Source organism: Octopus bimaculoides, chromosome 11 (genome assembly GCF_001194135.2).
Source record: "Octopus bimaculoides isolate UCB-OBI-ISO-001 chromosome 11, ASM119413v2, whole genome shotgun sequence".
In the NCBI taxonomy this organism is placed as follows: domain Eukaryota; kingdom Metazoa; phylum Mollusca; class Cephalopoda; order Octopoda; family Octopodidae; genus Octopus; species Octopus bimaculoides.
Genome location: NC_068991.1, coordinates 44,392,512 through 44,416,150, shown reverse-complemented (window position 1 = coordinate 44,416,150; position 23,639 = coordinate 44,392,512). Strand labels below are relative to the sequence as shown.

The window sequence follows — 23,639 nt, the reverse complement described above, 5'->3', positions numbered from 1 at the left end:
TAAGGAGAAGAATACAACTCAATAAAGTTTCTTAGTAATAATAATATCTAGCAGGATCCTCAGAATTTCCATGTTTTCTAAATATTCTTATTTCTGTTTTGATGCATAAATTTATTGATATTTAATAGATTGTTTTCTTTATGTCAAAGATTTTAATTTGTTTTAACTAATTTGTTAAAGATTTTAATTTCAGTTCCATAGTGAAGGTTGTTTAAAGCATAATATTTGAATGCCTACATGAAGGATTGTACTAACAAACAAAATAATACAGATGATTTTATATGTGTGTTTGTCTCCTTGTCTTGACATCATGCAACAGTTGTAAATAAGTGCCATTGTTACACAAGTGGTTTCTTTCATTTCCAAGTTGCTGTGAAAGCATGTTGTGATCATGAGGAGAAAGTATATCTTTGCTTGGAAACCAGTCATGACTGGTAACAGGAAAGACATCTGACTTTCGAAAATCTGCCTCAACAAATTGCATCTGACCCATGCAAACAAGTAAAGTGGACATTAAAAAGCAATGATGATGGTTATAACATTGATGTGACTGTATACTGGTGTTTTGTTTATTGATTTGAGTTTTTCACAAATTTTTCTCCTTTGTTAGACTAAATTCCAGTGTACAGTATATACCATACCATTTACAGTTGACCAGCAGCAACGCCATTGAGATAATTCAACAGTATCCTTTTACTGCTTCTATACTCTGGTGGATCATTTGACTGAATAATAATAATAATGTGATCAATTAATTGTCTGACAATAGTTAAATTTGTGTTAGAAAAAAGAAGTTGACTACAATGAATTATGCAGTGTGAAAGAAAAAAAAACAGTATTTGACCAGACAAATAGACAATAAGACTGACTGACAAACATGCTAGCAGAAATTCACACATATATACGTGTGTGTGTATTCGAAATCAAAGCTAGGCAAATTTAGGTGAGTAGAATCACACACTTTGCTTCCAGGCACATGTTAGTTTCATTAAGTGAATGAATGTGTGAAAGGTAGTTGTTTGACTTGCTAAAACAAATAACACCATCTTAAAGAAGGGATGACACTTGGCATAATGTACTCCTGAACATACTTGTGTGAAAATAGAAAGAATAGTCACAGTTGAAAATACTTTGTCCATAGATCTACTGGCCAGAACTAAATAACAACATGTCGTTTTAATATTTTAACACGTATTTTAGTATTTAATCAACATGGATTGAATGAATCTGCCAACTCTGACATATCTATTCCATATGTACCAAAAGTGAAATGAAATTGATGTTTATTTTACAGCCTTAGGTAATGTACTTTTACTAAGGTATCCATGTCAAGGTTTGACCTTCTGATCATCGCTTCAGCAGCTTAACATGTTTTAGCTTAGTTGTCATGGGAGGACTTCTAATCTCTTCCCATTCATACTAGTTAGCACCATGGTGTGGCATTTAAGGTATTCAATTAAATTCTTAGCTGGAACTATTTTCTTTGTTTTTTTTTAAGCCCTTGCATTAGTATTCCAGCTTCCACATTTGTAAAAAACCTCAAGTTTCACATTTGTTATTATTAGTATTAAAATGAAGGCAGTGAGTTGGCTGAATTATTAGTGTGTCAGACAAAATACTTAGTATTTCTCCTGATTTTTTTAATGTTCTGAGTTCAAACACTACAAAAGGCACCTTTGTCTCTCATCCTTTCAAGTTCAATAAAAATACCAATCAGGTACTGGGGTAGACATAATCAACTATCCCTCCTCTCACTAAAAACTGCTGGCCTTGTACTATAATTTGAAAATATCAGTATTAAAATGTAATATCTAGTAGTACATTATCTACCTTTAATCGGACCTCAATACCTCAACTATACATGTTAAAACATCAAAAGGATTGGAATGAGTTCTTCAGTACTCTGGTGTTAATCAAATAAATATCAGTAATATATTGGGATCAATTTGAATTACTATATCCCCTTTTCTTGTGTTGATGTAAAGAATAGTTTTGGCTTCACAACTATGGTTTTGGATTTAATCTCGCTACTCTACACCTTGAAGTGTTTAAATATCTTCTTCCATAGCTGTAAGTCAACCAAAATCTTGTGAGTGTAATTTGTTTGGTAGAAATTTTATGGATGCCTGACAGAGGGACTGTACCGGTTCTTAGATAGACAGTAGTTTTAACACATTGCCTTGATTAATACCAGCACCTGATTATTGGGTACTTTTAACAGAATCAGTTCTGTTGTCAGCATTCAGACCAGAGAATAACTTCTTTGCTTACAATCCCAAAGGACCTGAAAAATATCATGGGTGCAGTCCTTCTAACTAACCTATGAAAAAAATGACTAAAGTTTTCTATTCATATCATAAATTGTTATTCACATTGCTCTGTCAAACCATCCTATTATTCTGCTCTCCTTAACTTATCTGTGTTATGACATTGTGATAGATGCCTCTGACAATGTTGCCACACGATACCTTGTTAATGATACGTGTGTCATCATTGGCAAGCCTCTGGTTTCTGGTAGTGCTCTGCGATTTGAAGGACAGGTGAGTATATTCTTCAATCTATTTCAAGACACTTGTTTTATTTGCTTTAGGGTTTTTATTTTTGTATTACTTGAGAAATTCGTATAAAATTTAAATTTGAAAAATGTGTCAAGGCAACTTTGAAAAGGGGAAAATTTATCAAGAACACTAATAACATTAAATAATACACAAATTTAAAAAATTAGGAGCAAACGTAGAAATACTTAGGACTCAATGTACTAAACAAGGTACAACAGAAACACATGAAAGATTAGGAAGGAATATTATAGACATGTTAATAATTACTGCAGAGTTAAATGCAAATAAAAGGTTATAGGCATCAATACTCTAAATGACGCACTAATAAGCTGCAGTTATAATATTCTCAACTGAATGTTAAACGAACAAGCTGGACTGGACAGAAAAACTAGTAAAACAATGACTGCATTTAGAATACACCACCCAAAATCTGACTCATGTATTTATTACAAATACAGGTAGGTAGGAGCCTTACACATTTATTAGGTCATCAAGTATGAAATTTGTTGTAAGGTATATGGCAAACTTTGACAGCTGCTCATTTTGCACCATTATATTTTGACAATCTTTATTTTTTGTTAGAAAGCTGACACATCTATTTCTTTATTCTAACTCATTTTGCATTTTATAAAGTATTCATAAATCGTTTTTTGCTATTTTTTGTTAAGAGATGGATAAGTCGGAAATTTGTACAGTTTTAAAATTTGAGTTCTTTCTTGGAAATACAGCATCACAGACAGCTCGGAATATTAATGGAGTGTTTCATTCTAGTGTTATTACACTGTAGACAGTATCAAATAGGTTTGCAAAATTTCGTTCTGGTAACTTTGACCCCACAAATGAGCAACGCAACTGACCAGAAACAAAGGTAGATAATGATGAGCTGAAAGCTACTGTCGAGTCAGATCCATCTCAAAGTGTCCATGAATTATCGTTGCTGTTTGGTGTTAGCAAACAATATTAACTCACCTAATTCAAATCGGTAAAGTGAAAAAGTTGGATAAGTGGGTTCCACATGAACTCAAGGAAAATCAGAAACATCAACGTTTGGAAACCTGCATTATGCTACTTTCTCGTCACAAAAATGAATCATATTCGAATCGAATTGTAACGTGATGAGAAATGGATCCAATACAACAACTGCAAACATTCAGCACAATAGTTGGAGAAAGACAAGCCACCAAAACATAGTATAAAAAGCAAAATTCATCAAAAAGAAGCTGATGGTGTGTGTTTGGTGGTCTGATGCAAGTGTGATCCATTATGATTTCAATAAACTTGGCTCATCAATCACAGTCGAAGTATACTGCAGACCGAATGATGCAGAAACTTACAAAAAAACAGCCTAGATTTGTCAACAGATCCACTCCTATTTTATTGCAAGACAACGCCAGACTACACATCGCAAAAATGACATTGGCAAAACTACAGGAGTTGGAGTTGGAAGTTCTCCATCATCCACCAAACTCACCTGATTTTGCCCCCACTGACTACCACTTCTTCCAGAATTTGGATAAATTTTTGATAGGAAAAAATTTTATTCCGACAATGCTGTAAAACAGGCCTTCCAAGATTTTATTGACTCTATATTGCCAGGCTTTTACAGTTCCAGGCTGGACAAACTACCGCTGAAATGGCAAAAGTGTATTGGCAATATTGGTGCATACTTTGATGAATAAAACTATTCCTTGTATTTATAAAACATTAGCAAACTTTTTTTTCTTTTCTACAAATTTCATACTTGACGACCTAATGAAAAGAAACTTGAGTGCAACAATGGCAGTGTTAATGAAATTAAAACTACATTTATAATAGCGACAGTGGAAGTTATAATGCAGGTTGTGATAATGGACATGTAGTAGTGAGAGGAATTAACATTACTGTTGATGATTATGGTTATAATAGGATCACATATTTAAAAGATAAAAATACAAAGCAGAATATTTTTTATCTTCATTAAGTGTCAATACATTATGAGCATGTTTTTCCTCTCTTATTAAATCTATTTTATTTATATTAAAGATTAAAAAAATCCCTTCTTTACATAAAACTTACTAATTGATAATCTACTAAGTTAACTTTAGAGTTAAAGATAAACAAATCAAAGCTTGATTGGCATTCATAGTTTTATTTTGTTTTACAGTTGACTGTTTACAACTATGATGGAGGTCCCTGTTACCGCTGTCTCTTCCCTCAGCCTCCTTTACCAGAAACAGTAACTAACTGCTCAGATGGAGGGGTTTTGGGCGTGAGTAAGTAGTTATATTTAATGTATATTATTATTTGGCAAAATTGTTAGAACATCAGACAAAAAGCTTTGCAGTATATTTTATCACTCTTTACATTCTGAATTCAAGTCTCACCATGGTCAACTTTGGGTTTCCTCATTTTGGGAGCCAATAAAATAAGTACCAGTTAAGTACTGGGTTGATTGCTGGTCTTGTGCCTAAATAAAAAAAAAAGAACATTATTATTATTATTGTTAAGGTGGCAAACTGGTAGAATCATTAGCATGCCAGACAAAGTGCTTAGTGGCAGTTTGTCTAACTTTACTTTCTGAGTTCAAATTTCACTGAGGTCAACTTTTCCTTTCATCCTCTTGAGGTAAATAAAATAAATACAGGTAAAGCACAGGTCTATGTAATTGATTTTCTACTCCCCACAAAACTGCTGTCCTTGTGCCAAAATTAGAAAGAATTATTATTGTTAATAGTGGTGGGTGACAGAATCATCAGATCATCAAACAAATACCTTTCAGTATTTGTTCTGGCTCTTCATATTTTGGGTTCAAATCCCACTGAAGTCAACTTTGCCTTTCATCTTTTCAGAGCGGATAAAATAATAAAGTACCAGTCAAATTCATAGATTGATTTGACTAACCTCTTCCCCTAAAATTACTGGTCTTGTACCTTAATTAGAAACAATTATGAAAGCAGTAGATTGACAGGATCGTTAGAGCATCAGACAAAATACCTTGTGGTTTTTCTTCCAGCTCTTTACATTTTGATTTCAAATTCTGCCAACATTTACTATGCCTTCCCTCTGAGTTTGATAAAATAAAGTACCAGTCAAGTCCCAGGGATGATGGTATTGACTAAATCCCTCTACTTAAAATTGTTGGCTTTGTGCACAGACAGTACATTGGCAGAATCATTAGAGTGTCAGACAAAATGCCTTTTATCTCTCCAATGATGGTAACTACTAAACCACTCCTTTTGAAATTTTTGTAATGATACAAAACTAAATGTATTTAGTTTCACATTGTTAAATACCCTGTCATGGATAAAAGGTGGACAGCTCAGTGGCTAGGGGGAACAGCAGTCAAATAGACAACCAACCTCACTGCATCACGTTATTGGAGTGTTTGTATGTCACAATATGGTAGCAGCAATGGGATCTATTCAAGTAATTTCAGTGCCGCATTGACTGCCGTCTGGAGAGCATACCTGAACTATTATTGCCATCACCACCAGTGTTGTTACAACATTCTGTTGTTATTGTTTGTTTCTATAGAAGGAGTGTTGTTGTTACTGCTGCTACTGTTGTTGTTTGTTGACAAGCTGTGGTTTACACTTGTACAGTTACTGCTGCTGCTATTACTGCCACCAATATTACTGGTATTTTGACTATTACTACTTCTGACATTGCCAGTGTTTTCTTTATCAGGAGACATGACCACAGCTGGATCTGAGATAAAAGCAGTTGATAAACGTTTGGATGGTGTTTCCGATGCGGGCCTTGTAGGTTGCTCACAGTGAATTGTCTGTGTAACATGGTTGACACTCAACTCTACCATCGGCAGTTGTCCTTTCTTCCCAGCCATCACAAAGTTCATTGGGGTCATTTAGTACAACTGGCTGAATAGAAGGTGTGTCAATGGCAGCAGGGGCTGTACTATCTTTGTCTCTGGATATAAGGCTTATGATAATCTGCATTTCTTTTCTGCAATTCCAGCCGTTGAAAGCCAGTGTCTTTCAACTGTTGGAAGTGATTTGTATACATCCAAAGAAGCCAGTGCCTTGTGTCTTTTGGATCTTTTTATGGTTCCAAATACTTATGGTAACAGAATCTTCTTGGCCGATACATAAACCATAATGTTGGTTTCATTTAGGATCAAGAGTATTTTTACAAAGTTCTGTTGAGTGGCACTGCCCTGAACCATCAACATTTATTTTGGCAAAAGGATCTGGTAACCTAAAGAAATATTTTTTAGCTAGGTTTTTAGAACAGAGAACTGTAAATCTGACTTTCATAGAGCAATTGTGTCCATTACTAGCCATCATAGTGGAGAAAATCCATAGAGAACATATCCTTCCTTCCTCACTATACTACTGCGCGTGGTGGTGATCGCAGAAAAACCCCTTCTTCGAGCACCACCCTGACTACAAAGGATGCTCCAGAAAATTCAGGGATATGGTTTCAAAATCAAATACTGCCCAAGGCATACCATGACATTGGCTGACACCCTCTCTCGCCTCTCAAGCCATGAAGACAATGAAGACATTGACCTGGACTTGAGAGTATATGGAATCAAATTGACTGCAAGACAAATCCACCAATCTGAATTTGACCTTGTCAATTTTTCCATCAACAAACGTTACCAACTGCATGAGTTCACCAGCAGAGATTCTACTTTGGCTACACTGATGGAAACAATCACCTATGGGTGACCAGACAACATCAAACAAGTCCCAGATGATATAAAGACATACTGGTCTTTTTGAGATGAATTGGTTGTAGAAGATGGAATCATCTTCGAAGGGACACAAATGTTGATACCTCCTCCTCTACAACATGACATTCTAGTACAGCTCATGAAGGTGTCTATTGGACAAACATCAATAAAGACATCGAAGAAATGTGCAGATCCTGTCAAATATGCCAAGAATTTGCAACTGCCAACAACAAAGAACTACTGATGACATTTCCAGTGCACCATGGAAAAAACTAGGAACAGATCTATTTGATATCAACAGCAAAACTTATCTGCTCATTTGTGACTACTTCTCCAAATTTCCAATTGTGACTCACCTCAGCGAAACCACAAGCAAAGCAGTCACAGAGGAATTCAAAAAGACTATGTCTCTCTTCAGCAGACCTGATGAAATTTTCAGCGGCAATGGTCCTCAATATACCGGAAAACCATTTCAACAATTCACACAAATGGGGAATTCAACACACTACATCATCACCAAGGTATCCCCAATCAAATGGATTCATAGAGAGAAGGTACAGACAATTAAAAAGACAATCCAAAAATGTGAACAAAGCAAAGAAGACATAAACAATACATTGTTGAATCTAAGAGCCACACCATTTAATTCAAAGATTCTGTCACCTGCTGAGATCCTATTGGGCAGACCGATCGCAACACTTGTGCTATTACACTGGAGCTATTGTCTGAAACTCAAAGACAGAGAAAACTTCTTGAAGGAAAGAAAATACAAATGAAAACAGCATATGGCCAGCACGCAAAGATGGAATTACCTCTATTGCACAAAGGACAAGCTGTATGAGTCCTTGACAAAAACAACAAATGTTGGATATCTGGAGAAATAGCAAGACAATGTAAAGAACCAAAGTCTTACTTTGTGAAAACAACACATGGAGATTTGCAGAGAAACAGAAGAGAACTGAGAGATACTGGGATAGGCATAGACAGACAATATGAACAGACCACTCAGATGGAAACACCTGCCAGATCACCCAACAACATAGAGACAGTCAGCCATCCAGCAGACCCTACAAACTCCATGGAACATGCTACTCAACTTGACTCAAGGAAAGAAATCACACATACTCCTCCTGATAACAACACAGAAACACAAAATAATGGCTAGATGCAGGAGAAGTGCTCAATGCCAACCCCCAAAAGAATTACAAGATTAGGCAGAACAGTGAAAACACCGGAACACTACAAAAATTTTGTACCATAAAACTGTTCATATTATTTGAAGTGCATGTTGCGAATTGCTCTTGCAACAAAACAGTTTTTTTTTTCTTTCTTTGAGGGAAAAGAAACCCTATTTTCATTTGTCAGTTTTATTAGTCTGGGAATTGCTTAAAGAAAAGGTGGATGTTGTAATGATACAGAACTAAATGTACTTAGTTTCACATTGTTATATACGCTGTTGCTGATAAAAGGTGGTCAGCTCAGTGACTGGGGGAACAGCAGTCGAATAAACATCCAACCACTCTGCATTACGTTATTGGACTACTTGTATGGCACAATAGAAATTGCTGGCCTTCTGCCTAAATTAGAAACCATTATTATTATTGATTTGCTGGTTTAATGTTGAGTGAAGTATTGTAAGGGTTGCTAGCACTATCCATTTCATTTATTATATATCATCTGCCAAAATAGGGGGAAAAAAATGAACATTAAAGCAACATTAACGACAGTAGTCATTAATGATAATGATAATTACTGATATAATGATGATAATGCTATCTTTTTTCAGTTCCTGGAATTATTGGATGTTTACAGGCCTTAGAAGTCATCAAAATTGCTTGTGGTTTACAGTGTATCCTTCAAATGACAGCTGATAATTGTATTTTGTCTGATCTATATCAGTATTTTTTTTTGCTTTAGGAGCTATTGACAGTTTGGTAAAGTCTAGAAAATGCAAATATTGATACATTAGTTTTATGTCCATTTTTTCCATAGTTGCTTGGGTTGGATGAATATGTTATCTGAGGCATTGTTTTACAGCCAGATGCCCTTCCTGATACAAACCTTTATTTGTTTTTTGAATAAGACATATCTTATTCTACATGGTTTCAAAGGCTCGATGTGATTGGATGATTTGTTGACAAGAAAAATTGACATCACACCTGCTGCATTGTACAAGCAATCACAGGTGTAAAACACACATGCTCACACACACATGCATATATGTAAATATACAATGGATGAAATGCATAAGAAACTCCGACAACAACAGCCAGCATTGGTCAGTAGAAAAGGACCAATTCTTCTCCACAACAATGCTCAGCCACATGCTGCACAACTTACCCTGCAGAAGTTGAATGAATTGGGCTACGGAACTCTACCTCATCCGCCATACTCACCAGACCTCTCACCTACCGACTACCACTTTTTCAAGCATCCCGACGACTTCCTGCATAACAAATGCTTTAAAAACCAAGACAATGCCAAACACGCCTTCAACGACTTCATCGCTACCAGAATGCAGTATTTTTACGCTACTGGCATAAATAAACTTGTTTCGCGTTGACAAAAGTGTGTTGATTCTGATGGTGTTTATTTCGATTAATAAAGTTTTGTTTGAGCCGAGATATGTGCATCTGAATTTAAAGGTTAAAAACCGCAAGAACTTTCTTGACAACCTAATACAATACTTCAGATATCATCTGAAGAGCAAGATAGGGCTGGAGAAGAAAATCCTGTCACGAAGTGTGTTTGAGGAAAGATGGAAGGCTGTATTAAGAAAGTTGGGTGCTAGTAACCCTAATTAATCTGCATTGGGAGAAAAAAAAAAAAGGAGGTAGCTGCTGAGCCATTAAGGCAACTGGGCATAATCCCCTCCACAAAAGGGGAAAAAAAAGACTATTTAATATAAAATTCATCTCTTCATTAAAATTTTCAAATAAGGTTCATTTGAACTTGCATTAACTTCATTTGTATGTGTTGCCTGTGCTGTACCATCTATATGTGACATTATTGTCTTAATAAAAAATTCAGGTAGCAAGCGATGCTACTCCAGACTGATGATGAGCAATGACTCTGAAACTAGTCTCTGGATGCTGGGTGGAGGTGCTTATCTTCACTTTGAAAACATAAGGACACAGAAAATGTGTCAAGTCCGACAGGAAACGGTGTTTCCTAGGGCTAAATAACAGCATTCTTCTCCTTTTATGGGACTGTCACATTAAGTTGACAATATACTATCACTTTAGTCTTTTCTTCTATTCCTTACTAAATGTCTTTCCCTCTTCTTCATTGTTAAAAGTAAAGAGCTAGAAAAGATCAATCGTATTTCAGTATAATTGTCATTGTAAATGACTGAGGTTTTCCTTTCTCTGTCTCTATTGCCTCATTCCTTTTCTCTATGGTTAAGAGAGTGAAGGTGTGTGGCTCAGTGGTTAGGGATATTCAGCCCATGGTCGTAAAGTCATGAGTGCAATTCTCTGTGGTGTGCTGTGTTTTTGAGCAAATTACTCTACTTCACCTTGCTGCAGTCCACTCAGCTGGCAAAACTGAGTTGTAGCTGTAATTCAAAGGGGCAAGCCTTGTCACATTATGTGTGATGCTGAGCTGAATCTCCCTGAGAACTACCTTATGGTATGCATGTCTATGGAGTACTCAGCCACTTGCACGTTAATTTTATGAGCAGACTGTTCCATTGATCAGATAAAAAGGAGCCTTGTCATCGTAACTGATGGAATGCCATTTTTTAAAAAAGAGTGAAAGGAAAGGAAATGTTTCATATCGTAAGGCAAAAACATCATGTGTTTAGTATAAGCAGTGAAAGCTAAGACAAAATAATTGTTATTCCATCATGTAATCACCCTTGACTCTCACTCAGTTTGATAATAACAGCCTGCGCATCAGTGTTTATCTGGGGGCTTGGCCTCCAGATCTGTGAGACCCACAAATGCTGCTGTTAGGACCTGATTAACACTCATGGTGACCCTAATGACTAAAAGGATTTTCCTGCCCCTGTATAAGATCTTTTTCCGTTTTCTTCCAACAACTTGATGGTTTACCTTGCTCCAGTCCACTCAGCTGGCCAAAATGAGTTGTTCTGTGCGAGGCTGAATCTCTGATAACTATGGTAATGATATGCATATCTGTGGAGTACTCTGCCACTTGTGAGTTAATTTTATCCTCATGTGGTAATGAAAAGTGAAAGTGACATCCAGTATTTGCTGTAGTTATTTGTCTTTGAGTTAACAATGCGTGTATGTATCTATGTATCAACTTTTCTTTTGATCTATGTATCTATTGTCTCTCTCATTTCCTGTGTCCCTCCTCTCTTCTGCTTTAATTTAACAATGTGTGTATGTATCTATGTATCAACTTTTCTTTTGATCTATGTATCTACTGTCTCTCTCATTTCCTCTGTGTCCCTCCTCTCTCCTGCTTTAATTTATCAATGTGTGTATGTATCTATGTATCAACTTTTCTTTCAATTTATGTATCTACTTTTCTTGCGATGTGATAAACATTTAAAAACAAAATGAACGCTGTCATCACTCACTGTCTCTTTCACTCTCTCTTTCTTTCTCTCACTCTCTCTCTCTCATTCAGTCTTTCTCTCTCATTCTCTCTTACTTCTTCTCTGAAACATTTAAAAACACAAAACGAACACCGTTACCATTTACTGTTTCTCTCACTCTCTCTCTTTCTCTCTTACTGCCTTTCTCTTGCTTTGCCACTCACTTCTTCCTCTGAAGTAAGTGTGACACACACCACAGGTCCATACGTACAAAAAGAACAAGTTGGCATATTAATATTATTGATAAGACAGAATGATACAAAAATTTCACTTAGAAAGTTTAAGTCATTCAGTGTTTATGATAGATGACATTAGTGCTATAGTATCAAACCCAGAAATGTGTTTGAAAAACATACTGTTTGACCACATATCCACACTTTCATCCTTTTTTGCCTTTTATAATTAATTTCCTGTACTTGTCACATATTTGCATAAATTTGCAAACACAAAGACAACTGTAATATAGTAAATGCATTATGCCTTAACAATAGATTTAGCTTCACTGAAACAGCACTTACTTCTGTTTGATGGTATGGATTGCTCGTTTCACAAAGTAAAACTTCGTCCAAGTCAAAAGAACTGCATTGCTTGTGGAGATGGGTCAAAACCAAAGCTGATAGACTACGAACAGTTTTGTGGCTCTCAATCAAATGATAAGGTAGGTTTTTATAATGTAGCTATTCTTCCTTTCAGAAAATTTACCATTATTCTCTAGAACAGAAAATGCAAAAAAACAACCTTAATTGTTTAATGAAATATTTTTTTGCATTAAGGTTGTTTTTGTTATTGGTTGTTATAAACTGTTCAACAGTGTGTGTATGTGTCTGATGATAAATAATGTCTTCATGAGCTCTGGATTCAATACTGTTGTAGTGAGACCTAGAATAAAAATCTCACAGTTTTAGTTACCAGTACAAGACCACACTCATGCCAGGTGATGTTTTCTGGTTATCAACCAATCAGCTAGCAGAAATATCATGCCATATAGAACATTAGGTTCCTGTGCTTTTGTAGTTATAAAAGTAGAAGCTGACTAGATCAAAGAGCAGCCCTTTGAAGCATAAGCAACTAGCCTTTACAACATCAAGTTTTTCTTTGCTGAAATTCAACCTGGAGTTTGCCTCTGACATGATACTAATAATTTTATCCATAACTTAATTACAGCTATGTCCAATTATAGCCTTCTACAGTACACTATTGGCAACTACTGGGAAACTTTTATGTATAAATGTAAATATTGTAAATGACTTCAATAACAATAAAATGTATTTCAACAAATTTCACATTTGGTTTATTATGTAACAACATATGGCTAATACCAATCAACAATGACCCATATACCAAGTGCAACACTGTTATACTGATGAGAGATAAATTCATTCAATGAAAAAATATTCACACAACATGAGCCAGGGATGGTACCGCCATATGTTATATGACCTTCTAGAAAGAGCAGTCAAATCTCCCTTAAATTACACTCTGCCATTTTAAAAAAGGAAGAACACATTGGGATAATGTGGTTGTAAATATACTTTGCTGAAGTAAAGATGGGATTGTAACATCTGGAACATCTTTGATTGTAGGACTACTCAATCGGAGCTGTAACGCTAAACAACATTCACAGAACATTTCCTGAAGAACATGTACTTATTCCTGGAAACTAGGTTAACTGAGGCAGCTTTTGTTATGCAGGTGACCAAATTACTGGTGGAAGTGTTTTAAAGCATAGTTCCAGAATAAGAACAGAGTGGACAAAGTTTAGCACACTATTACCTCTGCTAGCAGCAAAGATTGATGGACAGATTTACGATGATAGTTTGTGAAGTGCAATGATGCATTGTAGACAAAGACCTTGAATGCAGAGGATTAATGAAAGCTGAAAAGAAATGAGTCAAGCATGCTGTACTGGATGTAGAATGTTAGTTTGCATAAGTGATGGAACACAAATGAGCTGAGGGTGAGTGGAAAACTGGATGCAAGAGGAATCAAATGTCATGTGCAATAGAAAAGACTACACTGATGCCTATGGGGGATGTCCATTGTATAAAAGAATGCTGAATGCTCCAAATAGATGGAATCTGTGGAAGAGAGAAACCAAAGAAGACATTGGACAAAGTAGTGAAGACTAGTATCGAGAAGTAGAACCTCATAAGGGAGATGACAGGGGTCTGTGACTTGTGAAATGCTGTGCTACAGTGGAAATACCTAACTTGCGAGCCAGGAAAATTACATGTAAAAATGATGGTAGTAGTCATGGAGATTAGGATTGTAAGGTGGGTTGCTCATTACTATTAAGTTCATATTGAGTTTGCATTTACCACTCTCACTCTGTCTTCATTACTTCCTCATCTTTCATTCACCCTTCTATCAATGTGTCTCTCTTCTATCACTTTGCTCTTCCATCACATTATCTGTGTAATGTGGGATGACATCAAATTGAATTTGTTGATCTTTTGCCAGTCATTGCTCTCCTGCTGTTTCTCTCATTACTCCCTTATTGTTCATGGATATCTTGTCTCCAGCAAAGTTAAAGAGTCTGTTCTAGCTTTGTTTCCAACAAGACAATCTCTCTAGTCCTTTCTACTGTATGTTGTCTCTTTTCATTCATCATTCACTTTATAGTGTGCACAGTCTCCAATCATAATGCTTATGCTGTTTCTATTCAATCCATTTGTCATCATCATGTACTCTTTACTCTCTCTCTCTCTTTCTCCCTCTCATTCATATAACTCTGGTCCACTTCCATTACTCTTCTCCTATCACCCATTTGGTCATGTTGCTTCTATCCAATCTCTTTACAAACGACAGTCATGTAGCTATCAACCACTCCCTTGCTTTCTCCTTTATCATCCTCTTGCTTCTATTCTTTCATTCCTCCACTCTGACTCTTTTCCCATCAGTTGTGTGGGAAAGAAAGGAATGAGTGTATGAAGATAATTAAGGGAAGAGAGAAACCAGATTACAGAGAACTCTAGTATTGCTGGGAATGAAACAACCTAGTTAATGCTGGTGTCACAATAAATTGCACCCAATACACTCAGTAAAGTAATTGGTGAATGAGTGGTGGCAATGTAGGCAGTGAGGATTCAAGTCTTGCTGGGGACACAACAGAATGCACTCAGTACACTCTCTAAATGGATTGACAAATGAATGAAGACATAATAAAGTTAGAAAGGACTTGAAAGATTGCCTCATCAGAAACAAGGCTAGAGAATGCTCTTTAGAATTGCCAGGGACAAGGCACTCGCTCTAAGGCGAGTATATGTTGAGCAGTTGTGTAAGAAGCTTACTAATTGTTGGTAGTTGTGGTGGCAGTAGTTTTTGTAGCTATATATGACTAATATGAAGAAAGAAATACTTTTTTAAGTTTCTTTCTTTGAGTAAAATCTTTACATGAAGACTGTTGTCAGCAAAGAAAGATATAGGAGAATGTATGCAATGTCGAATGCCTCTAGTTGAAATATATACATGTCTAAATATAGCACATACATGTTTATGCATATAAAGCCATAAAATCAAAATTCCTCTCTTGATGATCCTGGAGATTAAACATAAGCATGAGTGATTTCACATTGCCTTTTCATATTCAGCTTCTTTTGCCTTGATCCAATATATTTTTGCCATTACATTTGCTTATATTGAATTATTTTATTTTAGAATCAGTCTTTGAAATACAATTCAAATTTCTTAAACAAGCAACGTTAATTAGCTGTTTGTATTTGGTAAAATTTTGATACATAATCTAATTAGAGGGGTGATCTAACCCACTATAGCTTAATGTTTTGAGTTGTACTTTTGAAAGTAACAAAGGAATTCATTAGCCAATGTTGGAAGTTTCTACATGGCTTCTTAACCTTCTAGGAATGGCAGTCAAATCTCTCTTGGATATCACTTTGTGATGTTGGATAATGTAGCCTTAGATAAACAAAATAAGATGGCCAGTATTGGAATATCTTTGATAATGGATCTGCTTGATTAGGACTGACTGGCACTAAATGACATGGAAAGTTTATTGAATGATACCAATGTCCAGATGGGATGAACAGAAATGAAAAGCAAATGCAGTGAAGAGATGAATCCTTCATTATATGATGAATGTAATCTTAAATGTGAAGCATGAACACGAATGACAAACTAAATACATGTACATTTGAAATAATTGTTTGGTGTATGCGATAAACATCTCGTTTTTGATTTTTGTTGATCTGAGGAAGCAGAATTTGTAGCCATAAATTGTACAGAACTTCAAGTGTGAGGGTTATGGATAACCAGATAAAGTTGGTGTGGACATGTAAACCAATATGTATATATTGAATTCCAAGCACTTCTTGAATTGGTTAAGGTAGCAGAGGCAGGCTGAGAGAGATTTAAGACAAAGTAATTAACTCTGAAGATGTAAGGCTTTAACATGAAGCAAAGAACCAGTTTGAGAAACTGTTGTATACACACTGGAAAGTCAATGTTAAGCTAATTATGGTAATGACTTAATATCATTGTTTTTGCTTGTTTTTTTATTTTAACTTTTTATAATATTTTCTGATAAATTGTGATGTGGGAAATATAATTTTGTGTTCAGTTAGGTTCATAAAACACAAATGGAATGATGTACTTTTTTCTTGGAACACAATAACTCCTACAAAGCCAAGTATCATTAAATTTTGGTCATTATATATTTTCAGGAAACTCATGTATCCACTTTGTCAAATGAACATCGAATTTCAGCAGCGGTAAGTTTATATGACCAATTAGTTGCCAGACAATTTGTAAATTTCCTTTTCCTTATTGCAACCAGACATTATGTGTAAGTATTCTGATTTACAATAGTTTTTAACTTGTGTTCATGGAGTTGTTAGCTCTATCAAGAAAACCTATGATGCAGCCATAACTGATTGGTTATTTATATCTGATATATAGCTCCTTAAGTGTTTGCTCTCGCTCCCCATCACTACCATCTTTTCATCCCAGCTATTCCCACCCTTATATAATGCAGGCTAGCCATGTATCTTCACTATAGCAAGACAGGCTTGTTCCTTATTGCATTTAAACTACCCACCAACACTTGGCATAAATTCACCTCCACCCTCCTCAAATATTTCCCTCCCCACTTAGGGACTTTTACCTTTTTGTGTTCTTTTCCTGTCTTGCAAGTTACTTGGTGACTTCACTGGTGCTGGTACCACAAAAAAAGCACCTAGTACACACTCTAAAATGGTTGATGTTAGAAAGAGTATCCAACCATCAAAACCATGCCAAAGTTGACATTGGAGCTTGATGCAGCCCTGTGACTCACCAGATCCTGTCAAACCATCCCACCCATGCCAGCATGGAAAACAGATGTTAGATGATGATTTCATTCTTTCTTTATACTTCCTTATTGCTTTCATTGTCCATCATTTTCACATAAGGGTACATGTCTGTAGAGTGCTCAGCCACTTGCATATTAATTTCACAAGCAGACTGTTCCATCGATTGGATCAACTGGAACTCTCATCATTGTAGCCGACAGTACCAGTTTCATCCATTTATCTCTATCTACTTCTCTCCTCATTTCATCACTTCCTACTCTGTTTTACTCCTCTCTCTCAACCCACCTGTACCTTTCTCTTTCTCCTCTCTCATAAGGCATCATGAAGCCTTCTTCCTGAATCTCAGACCACCAGTTCTTTTTTGAATTGACCTTTCTACTGGTTAATTGTGTTATTCCATTTCCTGGTTTGTTTAATTTGAGATTTTTACTCAAGGCCTCTCTTTCCTTCTCTATCCATCTATTTATCTTTTCTCTCTATCCATCTGTCCACATGTCTATTTGTCTCTTCTTCCTTATACTAACCTTTCTATTGCTTACTCTGTCTACCAGTTCCACTTAATTATCTTTCTATCTTTTTCTCTATTTATGTATCTTTCTTTTTATGTTTACATCCATTTAGCTTTCTGCTATTGTATCTTTCTACTCATTCTTCGATCACTTTGTATCCATTTATCTTTGTTGTTCACTTTATTAATCTCTGTTTCACCCTTCCCAGCTGTTTTATCTCTGCAATGGCCCTTCCTCTCTCTATCTTACTCTCTACCTACCTCTACTCTTTCCTTCTCTTCTTTCCCAAAAGGCATCACATGACCTTCCCATTTTCAAGCTAGCCATTGTTTTGAATTGATCACGTTGATAGTCAGTCGTTTTTTCATTATTTCCCATCCCCTGATTTGTGTAAACCAGGCTGAAAGGCACATTATCTTTGCCCTTTATCATGTGATAACTTCTCTTTATACCTCTATATATTTATCTACCCTCTCTTATTTCTTTATGCTTAGCTTTCTCTGCCTATTGTTTTCATTAAAATAATATTCAAAGATGTTAATGTTTTTTCCCATTCTCTTTGTATTACTCAAATACAGAGAATCTTGACTCTCACAATGTAAAAACATTTCTCATGGCACCAGCAGACAAAATGTAAAAGGCATTGCCCTGGATGATAGTAAGGGAGATGCACTGGAACAGCCACTCTGATTCTCTGGGCTTGCATTTGCAGACAGCAATCTCTGCCCTGATAGCAGTGAGCAGGGATATGGTCTGGGGACCAAGGATGCTGGAGGTCTCAACTGCCACAGGCTCAACCATAAACCTGTCAGAGAGTGACTGATACCTTCAACAGTTTTTTTTTTTTCCTCAGCCTGACCAGCAGCAGAGCCTGGGCTGGTAACTGATAATACCAAGTTGCCCCTGGAGATGACATCACATGTGGCATCCCAGATGAGAGGCCTACTGCCACAGAATGAGAAAATTGTAATACCTTCCGGCCTTCTACCATCCCCACGGTCTTCTACCTGTTGGCTTGAGCTGGGAAGGGAAGCCTGTGACATCTACGCCATGCTTTATGATCTTGCTAAAGGCAGTCAGCACTATGACAGCATGACTGCGGGTGGAGGCCAAAAGAATCCATAATGGACCTGCAGCGGCATTCATGAGGCTCACAGATCTGAAGACCAAGCCTCAGGGAAACGCCAATGTGCAGGCAGTTGCCATCAAGGTTAGTGCCATTTGCAAGTGATGGTACTGCATTGATCCAAGCTCTGCTGTGAGGCTCAGAGGCTGAGCAGAAACATACCAGACAGTGCTGGTCAAGTTGGCACACTAACTTGTCTGCTGTCATACTACACTGGATGGTGTCCCATTTCTTTTGAGAGGTTCAGACGTCCATACAGGGGAGGAGATGGACATCAATGGGACATAGGCTGAGCTGGCTCCATGTTGCATCGGCTGCCTCACATGCCTCAATTGTGTTGTAAAGAACCTTGTTAATGAAAACACGGTAAGAAGTCATCGAGAAAAGCCAGCAAGGCCAATGAGACTGGAAAATGAAGCCAAGGTCAGCATATGTGATGAGTAAGATGACCTGTTGCCATCCAGTGTTGTCAAACTGAATGTTGCATTTCTCTTTGGTGACCTGTTGGATACAGGCATTGAGATCTGTGGTTGTAGCAAGGAGCACTGTGGAGGGTGTACAATAGCTTTAGCATGGTGAAGCAGTTCCTTAACAGGAACAGAGCTGGGTGGACATTTTTCAAGCTGGAGGAGCTTAGAACTGAAGGTGGAGAGAATGGCAGGCAGGAAGATCAGTGAACCAAGGGTAAGGACATCCTCCTTTGAGGTCACCTGTACTTGGTGAAGTAGTGAACATACCTCTAAGATGGAGGCTACAAAGCCCTCTGTATCATAGTTGACGTTCATGACCTCCGACTTGGACAAGTTTATCTCAGGGCTGATCCTTCCTAGAGTGGGAACCATTGATCAGAGATCATGGCAGACACTCTCTACTGGCTTACCTATCATCGCATACTTATATTTTTCTCTATTTACATATTTTTCTTGCATTCATTCGTCTCTCTATTTTCCTTCCTTAGCTGTTTATCTCTTTCTGTTTTTTCCCTTTTTTTCATATTACCCCTCCCTACTCTGTATTATCTCTGCAACAGCCCTTCTTCTCTCATTCTGTCTTTCAATCCATCTGCATGATTTCCCTCCCAAAAGATACCATTTGATCTTCCTGTTTTTAAGTTACCCATTCTTTTTTTCAATTGACTACTCATTCTATTTGTCAGTAGCTTTATTTCAATCTGGTTTGTCTATTTTTTTTAATTAAAAGAAGAAAAAAAACACTTTTATATATCTATAAATATCTGTGTTGTTTTATCCTTGCCTATTTTCCTCATAACTCTTCTTTATTTACTCTTTGGTATACAAACCTTTTGTTATTGTACTTGTCTCAATTTCTCTGTCCTTGTTCATCTATCATGTCCACTTATTTATACATAAGTAGCTTATGTTGCTGACTCTGACAAACTTGACAATATTTTTAAAAAGGTCAAAATTGTGATGAAATTTTGTCAACTGATGAGGAGGTTGAATTTGTCTGCATCTGTTGTTTGGGTTTGCGTTTTCTGTTGTCCCACTATACCACACACACACATATATCCAGCTCATAACTGGTTTCATTGTGTGGTTAGTGAAGACAAAATATATTATTATTTTCTATTGTATCTTAAGGAAGCTACAGCTACTTCTAACTATTATTGTGGTTGACACTAGATACTCTTATCTCTATTGATTTATGGTATGGAAGTAACCACATGAAGAGCAATGTAGGTCATTGTTCCAAAACACAGCAGATATTGTTTTAATATGGTTTAAGGACTGTACTAAATATTTTGTTCATTGAATTGGAAAGGGCTACATTTTGCAGTCGTAACATCAAAGACAATAAGCTATTGCTTAATGTTTAAACTTATAATTACCATTTATTGTTGTTATTTAGGTTGAATTTACCAATGACATTTACTTAAACAATTGAGAGATATCTTATTGTTAACTTGGGGTTTCTGTTTGATAAATTTTGGTAGTTTGTTACTGCTATTTTCATTAAATTGATGCAGTCTTTCTCTTCAAATCTGTATAACAGCTCATTTCATATCAATTTAGCATGATGTATTTTAATTATATTGAGTTTAGTGCTCTTATAAAAGCATGCTCATCCAGTTTACTGCCCTGATGTTGCATTCTTGTTGTTGAACAATTTAAGTCACTCTACTTGAAAAAAATCTTAAACATAAAAATAAGCATAAAAGATAGGCATCATGGAATTTCCCTTCATATTGCACGTTTTTGTTTTAATATATTTTTTTGTTGTATATTACTGTGGTTTGGTTCTTTACATATTTTAATATCTTGAGTCTTTCACACTATATTGGTTCAATTTTAAAGCTCATGATCCCATTTTCTTACTAGTGAGTGTGCTGTTATCTGATAATTGGTACGAAGTATCATTCTTGGTTTTCTTTCAACCTTTGGAATTTCTTCTCTAATTCTTTAACGGAATCAGTTATGAGAATTAGGTCATCAGCTTACATGGATAGCTGGTCTTAAACTCCTATATTATGGCTTGTTGAACTATGATAAACAGGAGGAAGCTGAGAAATGAGTGTTGGTGTGACACCTGTCTACATTGCTAACTTTTACCTTTTTGACTTATCTTTGTACATGGTTGACATGGGGCTCTCACAAACTATTCATCTACACCTCAAAAGAATCAAAGATCCATAGGCTCATAAGGCTAGTTTCCTGAATCCTGTGGCATATATATTCCCTACCTGGACAGGATGCTGGTCCATCACAGGATTAGTAAGTTTTGTTAGCTGAGTAAACTACAGCAACATGAAATGAAGTATTTTGCTCAAGAACACAATATATTGCCCAGTCCAGGTACAATCACAAATGCAACACCGTAACCACTAAGCCATGTGCCTCCACAATCTGCACCTGACAACTATTCTAAATATGATACTCTTTGAAAGACCTTCTTCAGAAGTTGTCTCACTAGAAAGAGATTATTGGTGGTACTTCAGTATGCATCTCATCTAAGCTAAATCTCTTCCAAATTAACCTATTTTTTTTTCTAATTACACTAACAATTTCAGTTTTTCAATCTGGAGAATGGTTAGCCCCCCACAATAACCACTTTGGTGTTTTAAGTAGCACAGTGATATAAAAATTGACTCCAAGATTTAAATATTCCACCTTTCCATGGGTTTTCCTTCCAATTAGTTTTTCAACACTAATATCCAACTCTTTATCTATGATGAACCACACTGTTTACCTACCTTTTACATATTTGCTGATAATTCTCTTACAGCATCACTGATTTTTAGTGCCTACCATAATAAGAGCTGAATTGTTAGTGTTAGAAAAAGTGCCCTGCAGTATTTCCTTCCAGCTCTTTACATTCTGGGTTCAAATCATGTCAAAATCATCTTTACTTTTCATCTTTCCAGAATCAAGTACTGGGTTCATGGGTTCATATAATGGACTAACTACCTCCCTGTAAAAATTGCTGGCCTTGTCCATAAATTTAAAACAATTCTTTTCTACTTTAGGCACAAGGCCAAAAATTTAGGGGGAGGGGGGCAGTTGATTAGATCAACCCCAATACGTTGCTAGTATTTATTGACCCCAAAAAGACAAAAGGCAAAGTTAACCTTGAACTCAGAACTTAAAGACTGACGAAATACCGCTAAGTATTTCGCCCAGCATGCTAACATTTCTGCCAGCTCACCGCCTTCTTAAAAACAATTATTATAAGGGAAGTAGATAAGCAGAATCTGTAGGATGTTGGATGAAATGTATTGCAGTATTTCTCTCAGCTCTTTACATTCTGAGCTCAAATCCTGAAGTGAAGTTTTTATTTCATTCCTCTCAGGTCAATAAAATAAAGTATCAGTCAAGTAGTAGAGTCAGTATAATCAAGTAACCCTTCCCCTCAAAACTTCTGGCCTTGTTCCTAAATTTGAAATTATTGTTGTTGTTTGCAGGAATACAAAACTTTTCTTGACCAACACTTGCCTCATGTCCTTATTGATGTTCGACAACCTGTTGAATTAGAAATCTGTTCTCTGCCAAAGAAGGCTATCAGTATCCTTTTGAATTGCATTGAAAACTGTGACAGAATTATTTGGATTACTTTTGCAAATAGTCAAGAGCCACTGTTTTGGACAAATCTGTAAAACTTATAATTTCAAACAAAAATGTACAATTAATGTAGTTGAAAGAGAAGAAACCAGATTTAATATCTACAATAAGGTTAAAAACAAAAAGGTAAAGTTTTCTAATAGAAAACAATAATCAACCTGGTGCCAGTACTTTAGATGGATGAAAGAGTAATGTTCTTAGAGATAGAAGGTTTTCAACTGTACATGGCTTTATATGAAAGCCTATAATTCAGCTGTTGTATATAAATGAAATAATCATTAACTCCACTGCAGAATATCAATTCATTTATCAACATTGATGTCAATGATGAATGAGGAACAATAACTGCTACACTAAGTTAATGACATACTCAACTGCACTATATTGCCACTACTTGCTGAATCAAGCTAATTGCAATACTTATTTCTAGACGGGAGTTGTTCATTGAAAATGTGTTGCCTGTAGATACAATGTATTAAAGGAACCTCTATATGACAGCTCATGTATTAAAAGTAGCTAATTTCTGTCGTATCATATCACCTAAAACAAGGACATAGTTGTGTGTCACACACTGAATATAAGATTGAATATTCATGGCTGGAATGCATTTGATCATAGGTTTAATGAAACTGAATTGACCTGGAGCTAAACAACAACAACAGTGCTAGTGATAGGATGTGAACTCAGCAGGATATTCACGACAGGCTTGAAGAGCATCGAGATATGTAGAGCCCATTCCAGACAGTTTGAAAAGAGAATATTCACAGAAATTGTTATAATTCTGCTTTATAAGTGTGAAACATGAACTCTCACTGGGTCCAT

General features: G+C 36.2%; 1 protein-coding gene across 1 annotated transcript in view; it reads left to right on the top strand.

The window, feature by feature from the left end:
* LOC106869497 (adenylyltransferase and sulfurtransferase MOCS3) overlaps nucleotides 1-23,639 on the top strand; it is a 32,872-nt gene that overhangs the window by 7,815 nt on the left and 1,418 nt on the right. The window contains exons 5-11 of the mRNA XM_014915261.2: nucleotides 611-685; nucleotides 2,423-2,540; nucleotides 4,702-4,810; nucleotides 9,020-9,082; nucleotides 12,298-12,458; nucleotides 16,480-16,527; nucleotides 22,661-22,760. Of these exons, the coding sequence (XP_014770747.1) occupies nucleotides 611-685; nucleotides 2,423-2,540; nucleotides 4,702-4,810; nucleotides 9,020-9,082; nucleotides 12,298-12,458; nucleotides 16,480-16,527; nucleotides 22,661-22,760 (674 nt within the window). The remainder of the gene's footprint in view (nucleotides 1-610; nucleotides 686-2,422; nucleotides 2,541-4,701; nucleotides 4,811-9,019; nucleotides 9,083-12,297; nucleotides 12,459-16,479; nucleotides 16,528-22,660; nucleotides 22,761-23,639) is intronic.